The sequence below is a fragment of the Dunckerocampus dactyliophorus genome, chromosome 18 (assembly GCF_027744805.1).
Source record: "Dunckerocampus dactyliophorus isolate RoL2022-P2 chromosome 18, RoL_Ddac_1.1, whole genome shotgun sequence".
In the NCBI taxonomy this organism is placed as follows: domain Eukaryota; kingdom Metazoa; phylum Chordata; class Actinopteri; order Syngnathiformes; family Syngnathidae; genus Dunckerocampus; species Dunckerocampus dactyliophorus.
The window spans coordinates 13,718,536-13,742,123 of NC_072836.1; the positions used below are offsets into that span (position 1 = coordinate 13,718,536).

A 23,588-nucleotide genomic window follows, 5' to 3' on the forward strand; every position below is an offset into this window, starting at 1 on the left:
ATTTCTTCTTTTTGTATTTTGCAGCTCGACTGAGAACCTCTATAAGATCCAACAATGCAAAATGTAAATTCTTGCAATATTTCAGCTGGTCTTAAAACTTTTATCAGGAGTGTATGCATATTATCTGTGTAGCTTGACGTCACAACTTCGCACAGTAGATGGCATGTGCATTTCGGCCAATCAGAAGCCTGAAAAGGCTTCTACTGCTGACTTGCTCGCGCATCATAATGCGTCTGTTCATCAATTTAGTGAGATATTAGATGCACAATCATGTGGCGATTATCTGTAAAATCATATTTTCCTGTGTCAAGAAACATGATGGGTTTTTTTTAATCATCCATGTGTGATAAGGTGAAATCATGTGCGTCATATTGCTACTCGCAAGAAACACTTCTCGGGCAAGCTTTTGCATTCGTGGTGAACTTATTTCATTAATTCGGATTGGACACAAATTTCGATTTAAGATGCCTGCATGTGCAGCTTTTAACTGCACAAATCGCCAGTTCAAAGGCTGTGGACAAACATTTCACCTGTAAGTATGATTGAAATGTAGATTTATGATTGATAATTTAAGGGTTATGCGCGTGCATAACCCTTAAATTTTTATTATTATTATTATTGTCGATCGCTCAGATATTTTTGATCGTGTAAAATTCCTCTGAGTAAATGTATGTCCAGAATTGATACATTTATATAGCTCTATAATAGCTAAGAGGAAATTTACGTACTTTACGTACAGTTAAAATTAAAATCTCTTTCTAGAGGAGTAAAACTATGCATTGCTATAGGAGAGTGCTGAGACAGGGTGCAGAGTAGAATTTTGTCCCAAAGGCAATGAATTAGAAGGGGAAAAAGTACATTTAATATAGCCAAAAGATAGAGAATAACGTATCAAATCGTTTTTAAGGGACGAAGGTTGCGTTACTTGAAGGAATGGGAGAATCTCCCCGCTTTTTAATTAAAAATATAGATGTTCTGTGAGCCTCTTCATCTGCTTTGTACACTACATGTATGTACGCTGTGCGAATGTAGTCGCGGTGTGAGTAGTAAGATGGCGTCTCTTTGGTTTCAGCGGCTTGCACTCCGGCATGCGGCGTATGAGCTATCCAGACTTATTAGTGCAGATCAGTGCTGTACAGTGGTCACCAAACTTTTTGAGGCCAAGATCCCTGGTATCGGCCGTGAACAAGATCTACCCCCCCAACTAGGAAATGCATATATATGCTGAGAAAAAAATATATATTCAGCATATATTTGCTTTATATACATATGTATTCATTTATTTGTTTGTTTAGTTTGTAGAAAGGCTTTTAAAGTAAAGTAAAAAATGATACATAGTTAAAGCTTTGTCTTTAAAGCGAAAGCTTTGTGTTATTACTGTTTTTTCTCATTGTGCCTTTTGATCTGTTTTTACCTTTGTTGCTATTTTTTAAACTTTAGTTTGTTTCTGCAGTGATGCAATGACAAATGAGCCATGGGCCGTGGATGGCCCCTGAGCCACACTTTGTGCACTTTTGTGGCTCTTCGTCGGGGTCCGGGTTTGATATTTTACATTGTTTTAAGAGGCTAAAACCAGCCCATTTAAATATGCTAGAATGTTATATATATTTAAAGAAAAAAACAGCCTGCATGTTATAGGTGACAAAGTGTATTATTATTATATTCTATTGGTTTAACGATTTACAGTTAACATTGAATTTTTACAATATGTCCACGGCTAATAAAGAAAAGCTGCTGGCTACTAAAAAAGCTGCTGGAGAATGCCCAGGGGCACATGTTGGATACCCTTGCCTTAGCCGTTGCTGATTTTACGACGGATTTCGCCACTTTACGGCAGCCCGCCATTTTGATCACAGTACGCCTGCAAGCTCCACATTGTCCAGTCGTCGCGTTGCAGCTCTGTCACTTCGACGTCTGTGTTATTTGTATTGACCGTATATAAACTATTTTAAGTTAGCTCCGGGCTTTTATGCATGTCCCGACTCCGTCTGAAGTGGATGGTCTAATTTATTTGTCGACATTGGGGGAGTGAAGGTGAGATTATTCCAGGTTTCTTGTTAGCATAGCTAGTTTAGCGGCTAACGCAAACATTATCTTAAAATGATCATCTTAAAATGACGGAATAATTAATATAAGTCGAGCTATTTGACCGTAATGTGTCATTGTAGTTTTAAATGAGCAATTGTGTTTGATTATGAAATGGAACCGACTTTAAATTGGGTCCATGTTTGTAAGGGCCATGCTAATTATCGTATGGCGCTAGCTACAATATGTCTGGCTTTGTTTTCCACAGTTGACCTGCCATTTACCGATTGCTTCTTGCAAACCATTAAATGTGCAACATCTTTTCTGTTTTTAGGTGAACAATGACTCAGTTTTTGCCACCGAACCTTTTGGCCCTTTTTGCCCCGAGGGACCCTATCCCTTTTCTGCCTCAGCTGGAGAAGCTGCCACATGAAAAACACCACAACCAACCCTACTGTGGCATCGCCCCGTTCATCAGGCACTTCGAGGTTAAAATATGATTACTTAGGATACTTGTATGATTCCATCCATACGTTTTCTTCCTAATTTATTATTTATATCATTTGTTGTCTTTGTGATCAGGACCCCAGAGATGCCCCTCCACCTACAAGGGCAGAGACCCGGGAAGAGAGGCTGGCGAGAAAGGTGAGTTGTCCTATTAAAATGCAAATTGCAATAAAATGACTAATAAATAAATTAGTTTCAGTGCCAGAAACCTCACCGTCTTCCTTTAATTGCCACTGTTAACTCACAGCACAATCCAGGTTTAAGCCCTAAGTATGCATCACACACAACACTCAAAGTGTGTATGTACTTGCCATATAAAGAAAGATTTGCACATATACGAAAGTTTTATTAAGACACATAGTAGAATTACCGCAGCAGGTCTGTTAGTCTGTAATATCATAACAGAAGAATCCAATAAATATGCATAAATAGAAGAAAACACTTTTTTTCCTTAGGTTCAGACATCTTTCATTGCCATTGACTGTATGTCTCTGGTGAAAGCCACAAGTAAATATGTAAGCAGTGGCTAATTGTGGTTTTGATTTTTTTGTTATGTCAACAACCGCTTATGTTGACGTCTGGCAGCCAGTCCGAGGGGCATAGGCATAAACAGTTTTCACTTCTATGTTTCTTGGTCAGGCCTTGCCTTTTTATTGGTGTTGGCATTGAAACAGCCTTTACTGAGTGATTGAGGATGAACCTTTCCATGCAAATTGTTTGCTTTTGCAGAGGCGAGAGAAAATTGAAAGAAGACAAACAGTAGTGGAGACTGAACTGAAGCTTTGTAAGTTTAACATTGACACACAGTGCCACCTGGTTGAATTGTTTAGCTATTTAATAAACCTTACTGTTTGCATTATTTCAGGGGACCCCCATAATGACCCAAATGCCCAAGGGGATGCTTTCAAGACATTGTTTGTTGCCAGAGTGGTGAGTATTCTTGAATTATGCCATATAAAAATTGGACACTGACAGTAATATCTGTTAACAGTAATATCAATATTTCCTTTACTATAGAACTACGATACTACAGAGTCCAAGCTTCGCCGTGAGTTTGAGGTTTACGGCCCCATCAAACGGGTGAGTTTACCTCCATGAGTTCAGTGGGGCACTGCAGCTTCTGCAACAATTCCAGTGACTTGAAAGTACACCTATTCAAAGAGTGCGCATACGATGTGATATAAAGCCTCCATCTCTTCTCCTTTCATAGTTTGTGACAACACCAAACCCTGGTTGTGACATTCATGTGACACCAGTATAGTGCCACTTTGTCCACAATGTTTTTGTGCAAATTTCATGTTTAGGCAATCCGGATTCTGAAATTCAAGTAGAGCCCTATAATTTTCACTTTAACGGGATCGTGGGATTGGCCAATAAAAACTGAGGGGGGGAAATAAGGACGAGAGCCACGGCTGCAGGAGACACCCAGCTCGTCTCACAACAGTCGACATTCTCAACACACACAACACGCTTCCGGCCTTCAATATAAGGGCATCGCACGCTGTCTATTTATGCTAACAAAATAAGGATGCCATTAATAAAAGCAATTGCAATTGCATCGGCAACTACTTCTTTCTTAACCACATTATAGTTTTGAGGATTTTGTAGCAATGCTACATTGGTTTCTGAAATACTGAGCAACGACCCAACGCAACATGAGCCGTTAACAGCTTTTCTTGTCAAATGCACGGCGTACATAATGAAACAAGTTTACCGAGTAACTTAAGATACGAGCTGAGGAAAACCTTAATAAAAACCCCGCCCGGAGTGGATGCAGTGAACAACGCGACGCGAGCCGTTTTGAACTCCGTCTTGCCAATTGCGCCACGTACGTAAACGAGGCACGGCTCCTCTGACTGCAGCAAGTCTGTCTAGGGAGGAGCGGTAGCTGTGTGTGACTGGCCAATCACAGAGCGTGAAGTGTTTTGGTTTGGTTTAGTTTATTTGAACCTGAAGGTTACAATTGAATACATCTCATGAATCATCCTTTCACAGTTCCACATGTCCAAAAGGAGTAGGAAGAAGCAAAGCTTATTTAATCCTACCCCCTATTCATTCCGCATCTTGTACAGTACATATTATTCACTTCCTGTTTTCCATATCATATTTTTGTGTAATAATAACAATAAAAAAACATGACAGAACAATCATTTTGATGATCAAGACTCTTCTGCCTTGTATTTAGCAGACATCAACTGCTTGTATTGTTTTTTGAATTTGCTCATCTCGGTACATTGTTTGAGTTCTTTACTCAATCCGTTCCATAATTTAATTCCACATACGAAATGCTGTGGGTTTTCAGCGTAGTTCTCGCATATAAATGTTTTAAGTTGAATTTTCCTCTAAGATCATATTTCTGCTCTCTGATAGAGAAATACTGTATTAGTTTTTGGGTAACATCTTATTATTAACTTTATGCATTATTCTAGCGGTTTGAAAGTGTACTAAATCTGCAAGTTGTAATATCTCATTTTAAAAATAAAGGGTTTGTATGTTCTTTATACGCGGCATTATGAATTATCTTCAGCGATCTTTTTTGCAGTACGTTGACTGAGTGAAGATTGCTTTTATAATTATTACCCCATATCTCCACACAATACATTAAATATGATAATACTAAGGAACAGTCAAGAGTGTGGAGTGTTTTTTGATCAAGACCATATTTTTCTTTATTCAATATTGAAGTATTTCTCGCCACCTTTTGTTGTATATATTTAATGATTTCCAGCTCATTTTTTCGTCTTATGATCCCCAGAAATTTGTTTTCTTTCACTTTTTCAATCTCCACTCAGTTTATTTGTATTTGATCGTACGTATCCTTTCTGCTATTTCCAAATAGCATTATTTTAGTTTGACTTAAGTTCAAGGATAATCTGTTTGTCAAATCATGACTTTAATATGATCATATCATCCTTGACCTTTTTAATTAGTTCTTGTGTGCTTTCACCAGAACAAAAGGCAGTGGTATCATCCGCAAATATTACCAACTTTAAGTCCTATAATACCAACTTTAAGTCTTAAGAGTGGATACATAAGTAGTTACCCAATGAGGATTTTACGTTATCATGATTACAGATAACGAGCTGTACTCGTTTCATGTTCGTACTCAGCAAAAATGCATTATCCGTAGCCAGTTGCCCGTTTTAAACGAGTATCCGGCTCATGCCTAATAGTCGACACAAAACAGCGATCATTTCATTTTTGAAAAACTGAATAGATGATGGGGCGATGAGGTACTGTAAACACAGATCTTTTTGTTTTTAGCGTCAACATGTCATGTTTTTTCGTTATCATGCCCTTTTGCTCTATTTCATTTTTATTTTGAATCCATTTTTAAGTTTTTTTTCCTGCAGTGAGACACGAGCCCACAAAAAAAAGTCTATCCGCGGTTCACAAATGTCCCTCAAGCCGCACAAAATGTGGGTTACGTATTTTACCAGGAAGGGGAAGTGTTACCAAAGAATGGAAAAGTGTCTCCATGCTGTCTTCTTTGCACTATCGCCAGTTATGACTCACCTTGTCAAAGGCTGGGCTTGCACGTTTCCACACCTCACATTTCACAGCAGTGCTAATGCGCGCACACACACACGCCGGGCTTGTGAAGGTCCGCTCCAGCGGCAAATAGTTTGTCATTCGTGACCACTTGTATTTGATTACCGAATAAATGCATGATGCTGGAAACACTTCCTGCCTTTCAGTTTAAATGCATGCCGTGTAGGAATTTGGAGCAGAGCTATGTGTACTGCCACCTAACAGGTAGCACCAAATCCATTTGTGGCGCTCTTAATTTTTGTGGCGGGCTGCCATAAATGTATGGGTAACACTGGTTGGTTATTCCCAAAGTGGTTCTTCATCCGTTCAATGTAGCTCCCCGAACTAGCACCCTTATAATACAACACGAGAAAGTAACATCCTAACTTTACCTGTGCCTTTCAGATCTACATTGTCTACAACAAGAAGACAGGGAAACCTCGTGGATATGCCTTCATTGAGTATGAGCACGAGCGTGACATGCACTGTGAGTACAAATGTAGCACTCGAGTACAAACACACTGGTGACATGTTCAAGTCAGATTCAGGGTGGTTCTTCAGTTGACATCATCCTTTCCCATGTATGTGTATATTTGTATATATGCTTTTTATAAAGTGGGTTGGTATCTTCCTGTAATAGTCTGGGAGGGTCAGTGCCATATGATTATCATATGTAGACTGATTGCATCAAAAGAATGTGCAGTTCCTGCGCACCGTGTTCCACATTTTGCATGATGACCAACAGTCTGGTGGTTGTGTGACATTTGTGTGTCTGTCTGTTGCGTGTTGTCAGTTGACTAATGGTTTGGTTGAGGAGGGAACTGCTTCATTCAGTGGGGCATCATGGGAAAAGTGGGTGGACCGAGAGGTAAAGCGGTGCCTCATCTGTGAGCCTGAACATCTTTGCCTGTCAAAGGTTCTTTTAACTGTTAGGTGATGTAGCTCTGTGGAAGAGCCGCTCTCCTGGTTGGACTCTAATGGTAAGCACAAGGTTAGACTAGTTACTGAGCATTGAACAGGGTATTTACTGGAATATACTATTGACTGTACGAGACCTCTATTTTTAAATGGGCACATTTTTTTGGGTGGTCTTCAACCCTGGTCATGGTGAGATTGCATCCAAAAGTTAATACCATATTATTGAGGTATTAAAATTTAAGTTTCTTTAATGCCACTGTGGATATTGCTGCAGTGGGCGTTGTCATCCAGTCCATTCTAGAAAGTTGGTGTCAGCTCTTCAAGACCAGAGTTGCTGATCACGGCAACATAGTCAGGGATAAACTGAGGGGGGAGGCGGGCCTAAACATTATATTAACTGTGTGTTGTTCTCATTGCCACTGCAGCCGCCAATCTGTGATGGCTATTGGCCAGAGCTGGCTAGCAGATGATGATGATGATGATGATGGTTATGATACATCTACACCCTACTACCACAGCTCAGTGTATGGTTGGTATAATGGGTTTGTATGATGGGTAAGATTTCTTTCCACCCTCCATCTCCTACATAGGGAAGAGGATCTACGTTCAATGGGAAAAGCATCTTATATTGGCAAGCCCCAGGAGCTTTTCATGAAGTTAGTATGGTTTACAACTTGGGCTTTGACCATTGAACGCACTCCAGACCGCTAGCCTATTTAATGGTACCCAATCATTCTGCCCTTTTTGTTAAAGCCACCTCTGGTTGCGTAGAGCTTGTATTTTTCTTTATCCTGATACAGGAACTGGTTGGACAGCATGTATGAGAAAACTAGTACTGTTAATATTGCACGGCTGTCAAAACTTGCAATGTGATCTATGGAGAAAAGTAACATCTCTGTCTGACATTATGGCAGTGACATGCAGTCTTGGCTGGTTGTCATGGAAAGTGCTTGTATGAAGACTTTGCACTTTTATTTTTTGCTGTTAAGGGTACATCTTACAGCCATGTTTACACTTGTTGGTTGGCTCTTTAGGAATTGATGTTCACTGATTTTGCAAAGTGATATTGTCTGCTACAGAGATTAGCTTCACAGGCACATGCTGGCTTGGGGCAGCTTAATTATAAATGTCAAGACGAGGTGTGTCACGGTAACAAATTTTCCTGGAAGATAATTGTCCCACAAATGATTGCCGATAAACAATATTATAACATTAACATTACTTTGAGACCTTTTTTTTAATGTAATGATTATCTGGCATAACAAGCAACTTTAATTTCTCAAGAGTATTTAACATTGTAACTGGAATGCCAAGAGCCTTTGAATAAAATAAATTTAACAAACAAAAGACAGAAAAACCCCAATGAAAATAAGAAACTCCAAGTCTCTTTTAGCAAAAATTGCACTTGCATAAAAATCACAATCACAATATTTTTGATTTTGAATCAGTGTCACTTTTGTTGTCTGGATATTGACCAAAAACAGGGAAATAACCTGGAAATATTCTGAATTTCACTGTGTGTCAATGCAGACATCAGCTCATTTGCATATACACTTCCTCGATTGACTTTTAGCAATGTTGTGTGTGGAATATGCGGTTTACATTTAATGGGGTGTAATGTTTTGTCGGAGTTTGGTCAATGTACATGTTTTTGATGCAGCAAAATGCATTTGGTGCATAATGAGGTGTAAGTTCCACTGTTTTGTATTATTTATTACATTTTCTTTGACACAAACCTTTTCATGTCACAAAATGCTGAAATTGACATCAGATCGTGTTTGAAACACAACAGCACGAAGAAATTATTTGATGGTCTAGCACACGACACAGCTAGCGAGTGCACCCTTGGTAGCGCCCATCTCTCCCCACTGGAACAAAGAGACTGACTGACAGTAGGGTTCACTCACTCTGGTCAATCCACAATACAACCAGCACGGTCTGGTGTTGAGACAGATGCAGTGTGAAACCGCTCGTCATCCAGCCTGTTTGGTAGAGAGGAGGAAAACAAACACACGTGCACATGTCAATATATTGAGGCCAGCAAAATTATCAACTTCATATTTATTTATCGTGCGACTAATTGATTTATTACCGTGACAGGCCTATGTCAGACACAAGGCTGCCGACCAATTGGCGTTGAATGATGCGGTAGTGATTGAAGTGATGGGTCAAACCTGGATTTCGCCGTTGTATATTAACAGATAGTGCGCTTCACTTCAGCACATTCAGCAATTTATGCACAAATTACAAGCAGAAGGGGTATCATTCCACTGTTTGCCTATCTCACGTTACAAATGCAGAACATTGAAAGCACCGGTATTGCAATAGTGAAAGTTAATTTTAATTTTTGATCAAGTTTACAAACTTTTAATGTACTGGAGGAATGTGGTTTACACAGCCAAGGCATCTGCTTTCTTAAGCCTTCTTTTTATGGCTCTTTAGACATTTAGTGGGAGAACATTTGTGGTGGATATGTGATTCTTCACTACCTTTTGTAACGGCTTAAAAAATAGTTTTGTGTGGCATGTCTTAACTTGAATAGAACATGCAAAAATATGTGTATATTAAAATTCTTTAAAAAAAAAAACAAAACAAAACAAAAGCAACAAGTTGTTTTAACCGTGACATTGAGCAGTGGAAACCAACCAGCCGCTTTGGCCTTCAAAATAGAATGCCTAACATAACCTCTAGGCTAAATGTGTTGAGAGAGTGTGCCATTTAAAACTGAAATTTGTGACTGGTAATAGCGCTGAAACCGTTTACCAAGTTTATTTTTTATATAGGTGTGTAATAAACTGGTTCATTGAGGCAGCTGACACAGGGCGCAGCCCCATATTTCATTTAATGGAATATTTTTTTTTTTAATATCAAATGTAGTGGCAGACATGACATCCGTCTGAGCTGGCTTTAATAGAAAAGGCAGATGTAGTTTTTTTGGTACTTTTGAAACGGGCTACTTGTACATGATTTTATACACTACATACCCAAAGTAGTTAGGTTTAGCAGCATAGTATTCCGCATAACAATAATGAAAGAAAGATAAGTTGATTCATTTGTCTGATTGAAGCAGTTTAGATAATGGCTGTCATAATGACCAATTGAAGACAAATTCTCCTACTCAGCAGTAGTCGATGTAGGAGCATGGTGTTACTGGTCTCCATTAATTGGTTGGAGTCATGTAAAAGTAACCCCTACCTAACTCCTGACAGCCTGTTTTTTCCCTTTGGTCACTTTTGTGAGGCCTGGTGGGGGTTTGGTAAGGCCCTGTCAGTGGATTGGATTTGTATGGCATCCTTCATGAAGAGAGGTAGTGGAGGGGTTCTGGTAAGGCCCCCTGCCTGATGTGTTGCAACTTAGTGAATTCTGGTGCTGAAGGGTTGTGGTAAGGCCCTCTGACTGTGGTCTTCTGTATGGGTGACATTCCGTCTTGTCTGAATGGTAAAACTGAGAGCTTTTGGTAAGTCCATGTTCCTCAACGTCAACATTGTAGCTTCAGTGTTCCTCACCGCATCAGACCAGTGTAGTGGACCGGATTTTGAAACTTCCGCCCTTGTACAAGATGGATCAACAGACGTGTGTATTGTGTCATTGGATGAGGTGTGAGACTTGTTGCGAATGAGAGCGCCTTATTGTTGACGTCTTCATTGTGATGCACTTGCAATAAAAAGATGGTAAGCAGGTAAAAGGTCACATCAGAAGCAAACAACCACAAAGGGTTTGCATCGTTTATGATGGAAAACCACCGCTGTTAATGTCCCCCGCCCCCCAAAAAATCAATTATAAAGCATTAATCATTCCGGCCTTAAATTGTTGTACTGCTTGGTGTTTGCACTTTCTGCAGCAGTGGCATGATAGATTTTTAGCTGTTGATGAATATGCTGAATAAAGCACTATATCTTGGCTAGTAAAGTGAATGCAATAACACCGATTGGAGTTGTAGGTAATACATTTGCACTTTCAATGCATAATTGTGAACATTGCCATTGCACTCAGTCAGCCAAAGTCTTTAAAAAAATAGTTAACCATCCCAGTCAGATCACCTTGTCCTTATAATCAGCATTGCTGGTCACAATCGAAGAACTTAGAACCTGGATGTTAAGCTATGCAATAAAAGAGAAACGCATTGAACATTCCTCGGGTGGAAGGAAGTCTACTCCCATTATCCGTGGGCTTTTATCCAGAGAGCAGCCCTCTCGGCTTCGCCTGCTCCTGGTCAGTATGCTCATAGTACTGTTTGTTTCCTTGGCTCCAGTTATGCAATCATACGCCGACATCACCTGTGTCTCTCCTCTCCCTGCTCCTCTTCTCCAGCTGCCTACAAGCATGCAGATGGGAAGAAGATTGACGGAAGAAGAGTGCTGGTGGATGTGGAACGAGGACGCACTGTCAAAGGATGGCACCCTCGTAGACTAGGTCAGCAGGCTTTTTTCCCCCTCCACATTCAAAGTTTTCACTTCATGCGCCAAGCAAACTCAATGTGTGGCGATGAACTGACCACATGTTTAATTTGACCCAGGCGGAGGATTAGGTGGGACTAGAAGAGGTGGTGCAGATGTCAACATCAAGCACTCAGGCAGAGATGATGCATCTCGCTACGATGATCGCCCCCTGGGAGGGTAAGTTCTCTTATTGGAAAGCTTATGATTACAGTGGAACCCGCTTATGTCGACAACCACATGCTGGTCTTTAACAAGCATGTGAGAACCTTTCCACTTCCCATTCGTTTGGTAAAGCTCGGCCATTATCGGGGCAACCACGTCCTGCAGCTGGCACAGTCCGGCCCAAAATAAACTGATTCCACTGTACTGTATAATTGAGGTGTGTGCGTCACTTACCTTTCTTTGCCCTGACTACTTGATAGAGATCGGGATCGTGGAGACCGCAGGGAGCGTAGTCGAGACCGTGACAAGGACAGAGAGCGTCGGAGGTCCCGGTCTCGTGAACGTCGCCGTCGTACCCGTTCCCGCGAGCGAGAAAGGGACAGACAAGCGGCAGGAGGAGGGGAGGACACCGGCAGTAACAGCCGACGACGAGAGCGAGACCGTGATCGCGTGGCAACAGCTGGTGGAGACAGCAGGAGCAGGGAAAGGAGTAGGGACCGGGACAGGAAGAGGAGGAGTAGAAGTCGGGATCGCAAACGAGACCGTGAGAGAGGAAAGGGGGTTGAGGGCGAGGAAGTCAGCCAAGGAGATGGTGGCCCTGAAGCTGGGGAGCGCCTGCCAGAGGAAGCTGAAGGTGAAGCAGGTGAGGGTATGGAGGAGCGCAGGGACAGGGATAGGGAGAAGGATCGGGACCGCAGACGCAGCCATAGGGACAGAGACAGGCGTAGGGGAGACCGGGACAGAGAACGGGATCACAAGAGGGAGCGGGGAGAGAGGGGTGAGCGTAGGGATGACCGCCATGGCTCCGTAAGAGAAGACATGGGCCCCCAAGATGATGTGCCCAATGAGGAAGGAGGCGAAGAAGCACCCAACATGGAAGAGTACAGTCAGGATGGCTTGATGGACCAGCAGTCTGTGCCTGATGGATACTGCTCTGGTGAGAACGGCTACAAGATGGAGGCAACAGGAGATGAGTACTAATTCAGAACCCACCCACAGACTCACTCATAAAAGTTGTTTCTGTACTATGGCTTTCTAACCTAATGCTGTGACAAAGGTATGTGGTCCATAGCAAGCCTTCGTCCCAACAAGAAAATATTTCACTTGATAAGTTTCACAGTGTGTAACTTGATTTGTGCCACTCAAGTCTATTTCAACTATTCAAGCTCTTCATTTTGCCTCTTGATTGAAGATGTTTAAACCCTAAATCACACGTTGTCATCTTTGTTTTCAGGTTTATGCTGTTAGATTCCAAGTCCAATTGGTTACAGACACAGTGAAATGTATGAAAATTGAAGGAATTTCACAATGGTTCTGTTGAATAAAGCTTTTTTTTTAAACTTTATTTGGTTGTCCTGTAAGGTTCTTCTTCCTGGCAAATCTGGTTTTCATTCTTTACTGCTGTTAAAGAACTTGTGTGTTTAGGTAGTTCCAATATGTTTCCTGTACTTGTGTGCTGCACATGTTGTGCATTGATTTAGTGACGCCCAGTGGCGGAACTACGGGGTGGTCTTGGCCACCTCTGGTGACTCTTTGGCCACCCCACTGGCCATCTGGACATTTCAGGTTACTTATTGCCACCCTTATGAGTCACCCCAATGAAAAATATCAGCCTCCGCCACTGGTGACGACTCTAAAGTTGTCCTAAATGTATGTTTAGCACCCTCTGCTGGATGTGGAGGCGCATTGTTCTTTCCCCCCCCCCCATGCAAACTATAAATACAGTACAGAAATTTTGGTATCAGTCCTTTATCAAGGCCCGGTATTATTGATACTGATACATTTTTTTCAAGATCAGTGAATGATTTTTGCTTTAAATTTGCAAAACTAACGATTACAATCCAAATAAAGCACAGGACAAATATTTTAGGTAGAAATATTGTGAAATTTGTATTGAATTGTGAAACATTGATAAAACAATATACAAAACAATCAAGTGTATTGCATTTACAAATTATATACATAAATTATTAAATCAACAGTGCGAAAAAAACAACAGCAAAAACGGATCTCATTCAGATCTTTTGGCATTTTGCCCCCGAGTTTCTCCGGTGGCCAAGGACATATTCCCTGACTATATAAACAATACCAACAATGTAATAATATGAACACAAAAGTACATTTGTGAAAATCAGGGAACTGAAAAATATCGATGTAATCACGCCAGTATCGAGCCGATACCGCGACTACCCTTGGTATCGCTACTATTGACTCCATGACAAAATACTTAAATCACACGCAAAAATAAACCTTACATTACAAAGTGTACAAGTATTTTTACATGACCGGGATTTTTGCGTTATATTCTAATATGGATGTGTAACGTGCAATAGAAAGTATTAAACTATAAAGATAGTTTCCATTGTATTTAACCAGTAAGCCATCTAAAAGTGGTGTGCCACCGAATGGGCTTCTGTAAGGTCACTATTTGTATTTACGTCGCTTGTACGTCATCAATCCAGTTTACGTCACCTGTCAGCTACTCAATTGACGTTAAGTCCATTCATATCCTCGCCCTCGCTTGGAAGACTCCTGTTGTGTCCGTGTACCGTCCTTCACATCCTTCACTACTGTGTCTTTTTCTGACGACTTCCCTCGCCATGAAGCTGGCGATGCTGTGAAGAAAAGACATAGGCGGGAATCAGCGGATGGGAGATGAGAATGATGTCCTCTTACTACCATCCAGCCAAGGAGGCAGACATGGCGGCTATGGCGGAGCCGCTCTGCCTAGAAAGAGGTACTGTATGTAATTTAATAGTACATTCGTCGTGGCTTAATGTAGGGCATATTAGTTATATTCAAAGATTTGCTTTACTATCGCTAATCACACGTAGCAGAAACGCCGGTTATGACTAATCAAGAAGCTGATATGTTCCTGTCACCGTTAAGATATTTGTCGGTGTATATTCTAACAATATGGCGACGTCACAGCCCGCCATGTTAAAAGTGGACAAGGTGGGGTCAATGGTTATTTTTCTCTGCGTATGGAATTAACTGCTTGTACTGTAATAGTACAGTATTTACAGTAATCTGGCATTTTCTTTGTGTACAGTGATCCGTTACTCACGAGTGACGTCAGCCTTAGTGAGCGGGCGAGTGCTCAAGTCAAGCTCAAGATCATTAGAGCAGTGATGGCCAAAGTGCGGCCCGGGGGCTATTTTTAGGCCAGCGTGTTTTTTTAATCATCCCATGGCATATTATTAAAGTGAAATGAATGTATTTTTAATGAGATACAAAATATTATTATATATTACATTGATTTGCTTTGTCACCTGTAACACCAAGCTAAGATGTCTGTGTCTGAGCAGAATAGAAAAATATTGATCCCTTCATTCTAGTATTGATTGAATAGTGATACGACCGTTGGTATCGACATTATTGATATTTGGATCTAGACACCAATCCCTACTAAACACACTTTAGGGCTTGAAAGTTATAGTTAGACTTTGTTGTGAGCAGTGTTGTAAGTTTTCCAGTAACTGATCTAATTACTATTTCAAACTTGACAACGCCCTTCTGTTACCGATAGTCAAATGTGATGCGCTGATATCTATATCAACGACCTGGATGACGCTGCAGTCACTATTGCTCAGTACTACTCGACAGAAAGCTAAATAGCTAGTCAACACACTGCCCCCCTAGAGAATTGTGAGTCACAAGCTCAGCCCTCAGCCCTCAGCCATCAGCCATCATCTCATGAAACATCTCTTGCACGCCACTATAGCTAAACCTGGTTCTTTTACATGTTTGAAAGTTTTTCAATAAAAGTAACACAATAATTACTATTTCTGGTAAGTAATTAGATTTATAAGGAGTAATTCCGTTACTAATACATTTACTTTTTGGGGAAAGTAACTAGTAACTTTAATTAAGTTCTTGTTTTAAAGTAATTGCCCAACATTGGTTGTAATTAAACCTTATTTCCTCTACCATGAGCATAATCTTATTAAAAAGGTACGATTTTTAAAATTTATTTAGATCCTTTCCAGTAATTATTACCAGTTAACTCTGTGCTGCTGACAAATCAATTGTTGTAAGCCAGTCACCTACTTTGTGTGTGTGTGTGTGTGTGTGTGTGTGTTAGATGTGTGCAGAGTGATTGAGTTGTTGGACCGGTTGCAGCGCAGAGGTGAGCTGCCTCCTCCCAAACTTCAGGCCTTGCAGAGAGTCCTGCAGAGCAAGTTCTGTGCCGCCATCAGAGAGGTATGGAAGTGCAGTACTTGTATAACGACATAGAGTATCAAGTTTTTACATGCAAATATTTCTGCTGCCATTATCTTCTTTATACTTCCCAGCATCTGCAGCATTTAGACTTCATTCGTAGGATAAACAGTTTCAAGCAACAATATGTATTCCATCCATCCATCCATTTTCTATGCCACTTATCCTCACTAGTGTCACGAGTATGCTGGAGCCTATCCCAGCTCACTTCGGGCGAGAGACGGGGTACACCCCGGACTGGTCGCCAGTCAATCACAGGGCTGACATTCACACTCACATTCATACATATGGACAATTTAGAGTCGCCAATTAACCTAACCTTATCAACTTTATCCTTTTTGGAATGTGGGAGGAAACCGGAGTACCCGGTGAAAACGCAGAACATACACAGAGATGCCCAACGGAGATTCGAACCCAGGTCTTCCCGATCTCCTCACTGTGTGGCCAACATGCTAACCACACGGCCACCGTGCGGCGTGTGTATTCATTTTTTTAAATTAAAAATTTGCTTCAGAATAGTTTGACTTCACACTGGCATGCAATGGAGGCCGTTACAGTGTACATTATTTGTGATGTTACTGTCCTGACTAGAAAGCCACAAATCATGCAACAATGTAAAGAAATGTGCAACAAGTTTTGCTTTTGTTTCTTGCCTTATCTTGGCTATAATTGTGATATATGATTGTGTCTACACTTGGAATATGCTCTTTTGCACTTTAGGTATATGAGCAGCTGTATGACACTCTGGACATTGTTGGAGGACCAGAGGTGCGAGCCCAGGCAACAGCCAAGGTATTACCTACTGACTATAGACAAGTTCAGTATTGTTCAAGGGGACTTCCTAAAGTATGACTTTTACCTCCATTATATTGATCGCCTTTAACAAGGCATCGAAGCAACGCAAGTCTTAATAGCACTACTTTTTATTGAACTAACTGTACTTTTCCACAAGCGCAATCTATTTTTTTTAGCTACTGATTTAAATAAAATAGAAAAAGGCCAGTACTCCTTTTATATATTTTTTGCCATAGCGTAATTTCAGGTAAACCTTTTCCGAAAGGGAAAATACACAATCTAGTTATGAGTGTTTCCCACAGGGCTACAATATATCTGTGGTGTTGGTTTGGGGGGGGATTGGCCATGACGCAAAACTCTGGTCATGCCAGAGATTTTTTAAAACTTTGACTCTTGTGTGGGGATTCATGTGTGCACTTTATAACCTGCAGGGAAAAACATTCATAATGTTTTCATAATTTCCGACAGCGGCCGGGTTTTGGATCCCAAAATGCATGAGCCAAAAGTCTTGGTGTAGTAATATTTATTACACAATGTGTAATAATGTACACAAAACACAAAAATACAAAGTACAACTAAGGAAGAGAATACGAACATAAACTACCTCCCGGAACAACTCATGGGGAAACTATCATATAACAAAAAGAGCAGCCGAAAAGGAAGGCTGAATAAGAAAATAAACAAAGTACAACACAAAACCACTGCTGAGAAACCAAAACAGATAGTCACTCACCACTGCAGGAGGAAGCCTAGCAGGGTTACTAGCAGTGAATGGCCAAGTTCAAAAGTCACAAAACTACTTAGACAGAGTGATACTGCTGAGAGGAGCCGGTGTTGGTGAGGAGTTGGCAACAATCTGGCACCGACTGTGAGTCTGGCTGCAGCTTATGAAGGGCAGCCGGCTAATGAGCTGCAGGTGTGCCCAATTAGTCCCTCCTGCAGACTCAGGGGTGTGCTGCAACGAAAGATAGCCAGAGAGCAGTGAAGCAGCACATACAACATGACAGTACCCCCCACCCTTTATAAGACGGCCCCTGACGGCTTACCTGGCTTATCGGGATGGAGAGAGTGGAAATCACGGATGAGGGCCGGATCGTGGATACATGAGCGGGCTACCCAAGAGCGTTCCTCTGGTCCATATTCCTCCCAGTCCACCAGATACTGCACACCTCTGCCCCTTCTCCTCGAGTCCAAAATGGCTCTCACAGTATAGGCTGGCTGACCATCAATGATGTGCAGTGGAGGAGGAGCCTCGGCCAGAGGGCACAAAGGGCTGGAGTTTACAGGCTTCAGGTGGGACACGTGGAAGACTGGATGGACTTTCAGGGATGCAGCTTGAGTCTGACAGAGGATGAGTTGACAATAGATTCCACCTTGTAGGGACCCACGGACCTCGGACTCAATTTTCTGCAGCTTCCGGCCAAGGGTAGATCTCGGGAAGAGAGCCATACTTCTTGTCCCGGTTGGCAGGAGGGTGCTGGTCTCCGGTGCCGATCTGCCAGTTGCCTGTTGCGCTCTGCCATGCAGGATAGGGCAGCACGGGTGTCCCGCCAAACGCGGTGGGCCCGACGGAGATGTACAGTAGGTGAATGACAGGAATGGCAACCTCTGCCTCCTGGGAGGGAAAGAGTGGTGGTTGATACCCAAAAGCATGGGTGCTCACACTTTTTTAAGCCTGCGAGCTACTTTAAAAATGACCAAGTCCCAAAGATCTACCTATACCTATACTATCTATATATCTATATATCTACTATACTATACCTATACCTATACTATCTATAGTAGTAGATCTACAAGATCTACTACTATAGATATAGAAAGTATATATATTTACTATATTTATTTAAAAAATATGAGTTTGTATTTATGTACGTTATAAACATTATACGTATGTTTATCAGGAGTGCACGCACTTTCTCAGCATGCAAGTACAAGTCAAAATGATCTACCACTTTCTATAAAACATATAACATATACAAAATGTAACCAGTAAACTCTGAAATTGTATTGTAAATATGAATGATTAGCATTTCACATTCACATTTTGAAAGTTTACAGATAATCAAAGTAGTTGCTATCATAATTCACTTCAAAATGGAAATAAAGATAATTACACATAACTCCTAAATAGTTGTGTACATAACCTGAGTACTGGTAATATGTCAGTCAAATTAGCTATGTAACGTTCGTTAGGGCACACAGTTCATGTATTACATCCAGTTAACATTTGCTATCAAACATTACCGATATACAACAATTTAAAAATGATTATGCAAAAGACAATGCAGCTGAAGTCAAGGCAACAGATTGAAAAGGTTTCACCAATGGGCACATTTTTAATTTCATCATGAAATCATAGTTTAAGAAGCGAACGTGTAGAAAACACTGATTTCTGTAGTGGAGTTCATGACACCAAGCAAAGCCAGTAAACAATACACTTTTTTTCTACGTAACTAGCCGCTACAAGTGAACAGATAACTTTTGTTATAGATATAGACATCTTACTGCAGAGTTAGTTCATCCACAATAAGAATAATAAAGATGAAAATTGCATCTTTGTGTGTAGCTTGAAGCAAGCACGAATCAGGAGGGGATCGTAATGTCAGCTGACTGATGTCAGATCACAACTACTTGTACAAAGTGACGTTTGCGCGATCGACCCAAACTACCTTGGCGATCGACCGGTAGCTCGCGATCGATGTAATGGCCACCCCTGCCCAAAAGAGACTTTGAATGGGGACGTACCTGTGGCCGAACAGACTAGTGAATTGTGGGTGATTCACTAAAGCAGCACACAGAACATGACAGTTTCCTGGGCTGCCTATAAGTGTGGGCTGATTTTAAAGGTAATGTACAACATTGTACATCAAATATCTCACTATATTGATGATGCGCAACCAAATCAGTTGTGTTATGTGCACATGAAGTACATTACGTAGCAGAGTTACAATGCCACCTACTGTACAGAGCTGTAATGACAAGCTAGAAAGACAGTCCCATTATAATGTGTTTGTGAGTGAGGACAAATCAAATAAAATTAAGGTAATGCCAAATCTATCTGTGGCGGTCTGAAATTATTTATGGCGGGCTGCCACAAATAAATGAATGCACGGGAAACACTTGCGTTACGATTATTATTATTATTACTATTATTGTTAAATCCTGAGAAAGACCTTTTTTAACAAATTATTATACTTTTCGCTGATCACGTTGTGCTTCCTGACCAGGCCACGGTGGCGGCCTTTGCAGCCAGCGAGGGCCATGCCCACCCACGGGTGGTGGAGCTACCCAAGACAGAGGAGGGGCTGGGCTTCAATATTATGGGGGGCAAAGAACAGAACTCCCCCATCTACATTTCCAGAGTGATACCTGGCGGCGTGGCTGATCGCCAGGGGGGGCTGAAGAGAGGAGACCAGCTGCTGTCCGTCAATGGAGTGGTATGAAGCATCTTAGAACATCATGTCACAAAAGTCATCTTTTTTTTTGAAACTGAAAAATAATGTGTATTTCAGAATCATACAGAAAGACCTGTTTAGGGGACCACAAAATGGGTCAACAATTTTAAGCTGTTCTGGAGAAATGGAGGTTGATCAAGCCTTGACAGTTGGTGCAAGTAATTCCTACAGGTGTTTCAAGTTCTGGAGTACTTACTACTTCCTCCGTCTGCATAAAAACAGTTTTCGGAACACACCGTCAGTTGAACAGCATTGTATTGGAGAAAGTAATTTGTTTGTACTTAAATAGCAAGAAAAAAGGGAATTAACAACGGAAGAGAGACATACCATCTTAACACTTAAAAATGTAGGTTTTTCCTTCAGAGAAACTGGAGTGTTTTAAAACTTTAGAGCAATAGTGTATTTATTTACACATTAAACAGGCAGAGCAAAAGGGTTTGGAGATTTATTTCAATGTCAATGTAGATGTTACAGTACGCGTGAGTGAACATTTCAAGACAGGAAAGGCCAGAAATGTACATATGCCAGATTGTAGCCAAGGCTAACTTCCATCCATTGCTCCCAAAGCATCATAAAACACATACAACAAAATGTGCCATCAAAAATACAATATGTGCAGAACAAATGTATACATTGCATACAGCGAATAAAGCAGAAGAGAAAATGCATCAGAAGCCCTGTTTATTTGCTGTCTGTCCCTTTCAGTATATTGTAGAATCCGTTTGTGAAATTTGAACCAGAAGAAATAGCAGAATATATAAAATAACCAACGTTTTCAACCCAACAAATGCAATTTTGGTTTGGAGTATCTGAGTTATGTAGTGTCATCAGTTACAAAAGCTGCGGAATCATGACCTTACAATATGCTTACATACTTACTTTATATGATACATTTACTTGCGAATGTAGCAAGAGAAAAAAAGAATGAGTGATAATGAAGTATTTTTGAACCTATAGTAGTTTGTTGATATTGTTTTCCTTCATTTGTGCATATTTAGATTTTCTTTCTTTTCTTTTCATGTGATATTTTATACTGTTATCTAACAGATCTGCTATGGTAATGTACTGTATGTCCTGACTTTGTACATGTGCAAATCTTTTCTCCAGTGGCGACAATCTAAAAAAAGAAGTAAGAATCCAGGTTAATGCTGCCATGCTTGTATTTTGAGGCTTACTTTGCAGTGAACAGGAAGTCACATGCTTTAATGCAGTGTAATTTGACAGTACTTATGTTGTCGTTTCACGCTGCTTAGCAATAACGATGAAGTTTACAATACTACAACACATGTCAACACAAACGGATCCTTCTTAGTCTTAATAAGACCACTGTGGACCAGGACTTGATGAGTTGGTTGACATAGACGGGACCAACCTAAACAGATTCCACTGAATATATTCTGTGTCGTCTTGTATTTGGTCAGTTATTCTCATGGCCCTTACGACATATCATCCCTGTGGCATCATTTAAATACCTAAAACTAAATACGAAAAAACCTCAAATGCAGAGTTATAAAATGGAATGTTTCAGTGTCCCACCAAAGACCAACAAGCGTATGTTTGTGGCTGTGTAGAGTGTAGAGGGGGAGCACCACGAGAAGGCCGTGGAGCTGTTGAAGGCTGCGCAGGGCTCTGTCAAGCTGGTGGTGCGCTACACTCCCAAGGTCCTCGAGGAAATGGAGGCTCGCTTTGAGAAGATGAGGACGGCCAGGAGACGACAGCAGCACACAAGCTACTCGTGAGACAATATCATTAGACTGTATATACAGTACACAGCATGGCCTATCTGCCTCACCTGATAAGTTTTCTCTGCAGTTTGTTGTTTGATCAGCAAGAACAATGACGTCATTATCTTATAGACATTACACAGGCTATAGATGGTCATGGTGTATAATAAATCTGCAAACATTATGTTGGTACACAACCCAGTTAGTGAAGGATTGCACATTCAGCAATAAATTCAGTAATTTTTAGTAATAGTTATTTAAAATGATTTCAGTCTTACAGAAAATACATTTATAGCACAGATCAGTGGACAAATAACTATTTTCAGTTGGAATCACCTGGTTGTATTACTCACCTGACCATACGTCACTGTGATGTGTAGCTGTTTTCTATTGGAGTTGAACAGCTGCCGCCGTGTTAATGTCCAAGAAGCTGTAGTAATTCTACATTGGATCAAGGCTACTTACGATTTGTCAGGTCACAACACAATTGCTTAGGTCATCTGTGTAAAGTTGTAATACATACTATTGTACCGTCATTGCTTTGTGACTCAGTTAAATAAAAAAGTCCCTTTGCCCTGTCCTGTATTTTGTCATTGTAGTTTTGCAATGATGTTAAAATATTGTCTTGTCTCGTGAGCTAAGTGTATCGTGTCACCCCTACTGTATAGTAACATAAAAACTTTACATACAGTTGTGGTCATGTTGAAAATCATGACTCATCATTCTGTCTGTGTCTGTTTCCCTGCAGTTCTCTGGAGTCCAGGGGCTAACGGATCCAACGCCTTTGTCCATGTCATTATTCATCCTACCTGATGCTTGTGTCCCTGTTGGAGGCATGTCCATTGATGAGAAGTAGAAAACCAAAGTAGCCTACTAACTAACGCCTGCTACCTGAAAAGAAGCCAAACACTGCAGGTTGGCTTTGTTCCTGCTCCCCCCCCCCCCCCCATTTCTCAGAATCGTACAGAGGTGTGCGTTGGGTCTACAGTAATCCTGTGGTGTGAAATCATCTCCAGTGTCCAAACCACGTAAGGGCAAGGTCTTACATAGATATACAGTATATGGTATGTGACTTAACTACATCCTAGTGTTTATGTTCTTAACTTGTGCATACTTATGTGGTGCACTGTGAGTAGTCTTGAGAAAGTATTTGGAAACAGACACTTTAGACACGTGAGCCTTCAAGACCATTTCTGTGACAGAGGTCCCCATAGAGGCCTGACAATGAGCATTATGACAAACTACACTCAACCACTGGTAAATGCTACATTAGCTCTTAAGACTTTCTCTTATGTATTAATATGTGGTTTACTCATGAAATAAACTGCAAGTCAAACGCTGCCCTTCTTGCAACTCTTCCAACTGTTCTCATAGTCACGTTCAAGGAAATCAAAGCTGAACTGAAATGTCGAAAACTTTGTGATTGCATTCTCCATTTTTGTATCTTATGGTTAAACCACCTTTTTTTTTATTATCGTTCATTACATTATTATCGTTCATCACCACTGCAAAAAGTCACAAGTACGTGTGAAAGCAATGGCTAGTTTCAGTTTACAGTCCCTGACGATTATTGCCACTAAAATAAAAACAACTTAACCTTTGGGTGCTCATTTGGATTCAGAAATAGCTTATATGAAAGGCAAAAGCCTCGAGATCAGGGGTCTCAAACTCAATTTACCTGGGGGCCGCTGGAGATAGGGTCTGGTTGTGGCTCGGCCGCATGAAGTATTGGGAATAGGGCTGGGAATCTCAGGGTACCCACAATGCACGACTCCCAATAATAATATCTCGATACAGTGATAGGGTGAAAC

The 23,588-nt window shown here is 40.9% G+C and overlaps 2 protein-coding genes across 3 annotated transcripts; both read left to right on the top strand.

The window, feature by feature from the left end:
- The first annotated feature begins 1,841 nt into the window (after positions 1-1,841).
- snrnp70 (small nuclear ribonucleoprotein 70 (U1)) lies at positions 1,842-12,927 on the top strand. The gene is made up of 10 exons (XM_054760302.1): positions 1,842-2,034; positions 2,360-2,513; positions 2,608-2,670; positions 3,262-3,316; positions 3,398-3,462; positions 3,550-3,612; positions 6,469-6,550; positions 11,293-11,394; positions 11,498-11,597; positions 11,843-12,927. The coding sequence occupies exons 2-10, from the start codon at positions 2,367-2,369 to the stop codon at positions 12,561-12,563; spliced, it is 1,398 nt and encodes a 465-aa protein (XP_054616277.1). The 5' UTR covers positions 1,842-2,034; positions 2,360-2,366; the 3' UTR covers positions 12,564-12,927.
- Positions 12,928-14,038: 1,111 nt separating this feature from the next.
- Positions 14,039-23,118, top strand: lin7b (lin-7 homolog B (C. elegans)). Of its 2 annotated transcripts, XM_054759971.1 has the most exons (6): positions 14,039-14,319; positions 15,667-15,785; positions 16,524-16,595; positions 19,826-20,035; positions 21,625-21,788; positions 22,526-23,118. In XM_054759971.1, the coding sequence occupies exons 1-6, from the start codon at positions 14,238-14,240 to the stop codon at positions 22,545-22,547; spliced, it is 669 nt and encodes a 222-aa protein (XP_054615946.1). In that variant the 5' UTR covers positions 14,039-14,237; the 3' UTR covers positions 22,548-23,118. The 2 variants fall into 2 exon arrangements, with proteins under 2 accessions (XP_054615946.1, XP_054615947.1); XM_054759972.1 differs by lacking the exons at positions 14,039-14,319; positions 15,667-15,785 and adding an exon at positions 15,795-16,279.
- Positions 23,119-23,588: the final 470 nt, after the last annotated feature.

Coding starts and splice junctions, on each gene's coding strand:
- lin7b (XM_054759971.1), top strand. CDS start 14,238: ATGAGAATGATGTCCTCTTACTACCATCCAGCCAAGGAGGCAGACATG. Junction 14,320..15,666: donor GCCGCTCTGCCTAGAAAGAG/GTACTGTATGTA, acceptor TGTGTGTGTTAG/ATGTGTGCAGAGTGATTGAG. Junction 15,786..16,523: donor TCTGTGCCGCCATCAGAGAG/GTATGGAAGTGC, acceptor TTTGCACTTTAG/GTATATGAGCAGCTGTATGA.
- snrnp70 (XM_054760302.1), top strand. CDS start 2,367: ATGACTCAGTTTTTGCCACCGAACCTTTTGGCCCTTTTTGCCCCGAGG. Junction 2,514..2,607: donor CGTTCATCAGGCACTTCGAG/GTTAAAATATGA, acceptor CTTTGTGATCAG/GACCCCAGAGATGCCCCTCC. Junction 3,613..6,468: donor TTTACGGCCCCATCAAACGG/GTGAGTTTACCT, acceptor TGTGCCTTTCAG/ATCTACATTGTCTACAACAA.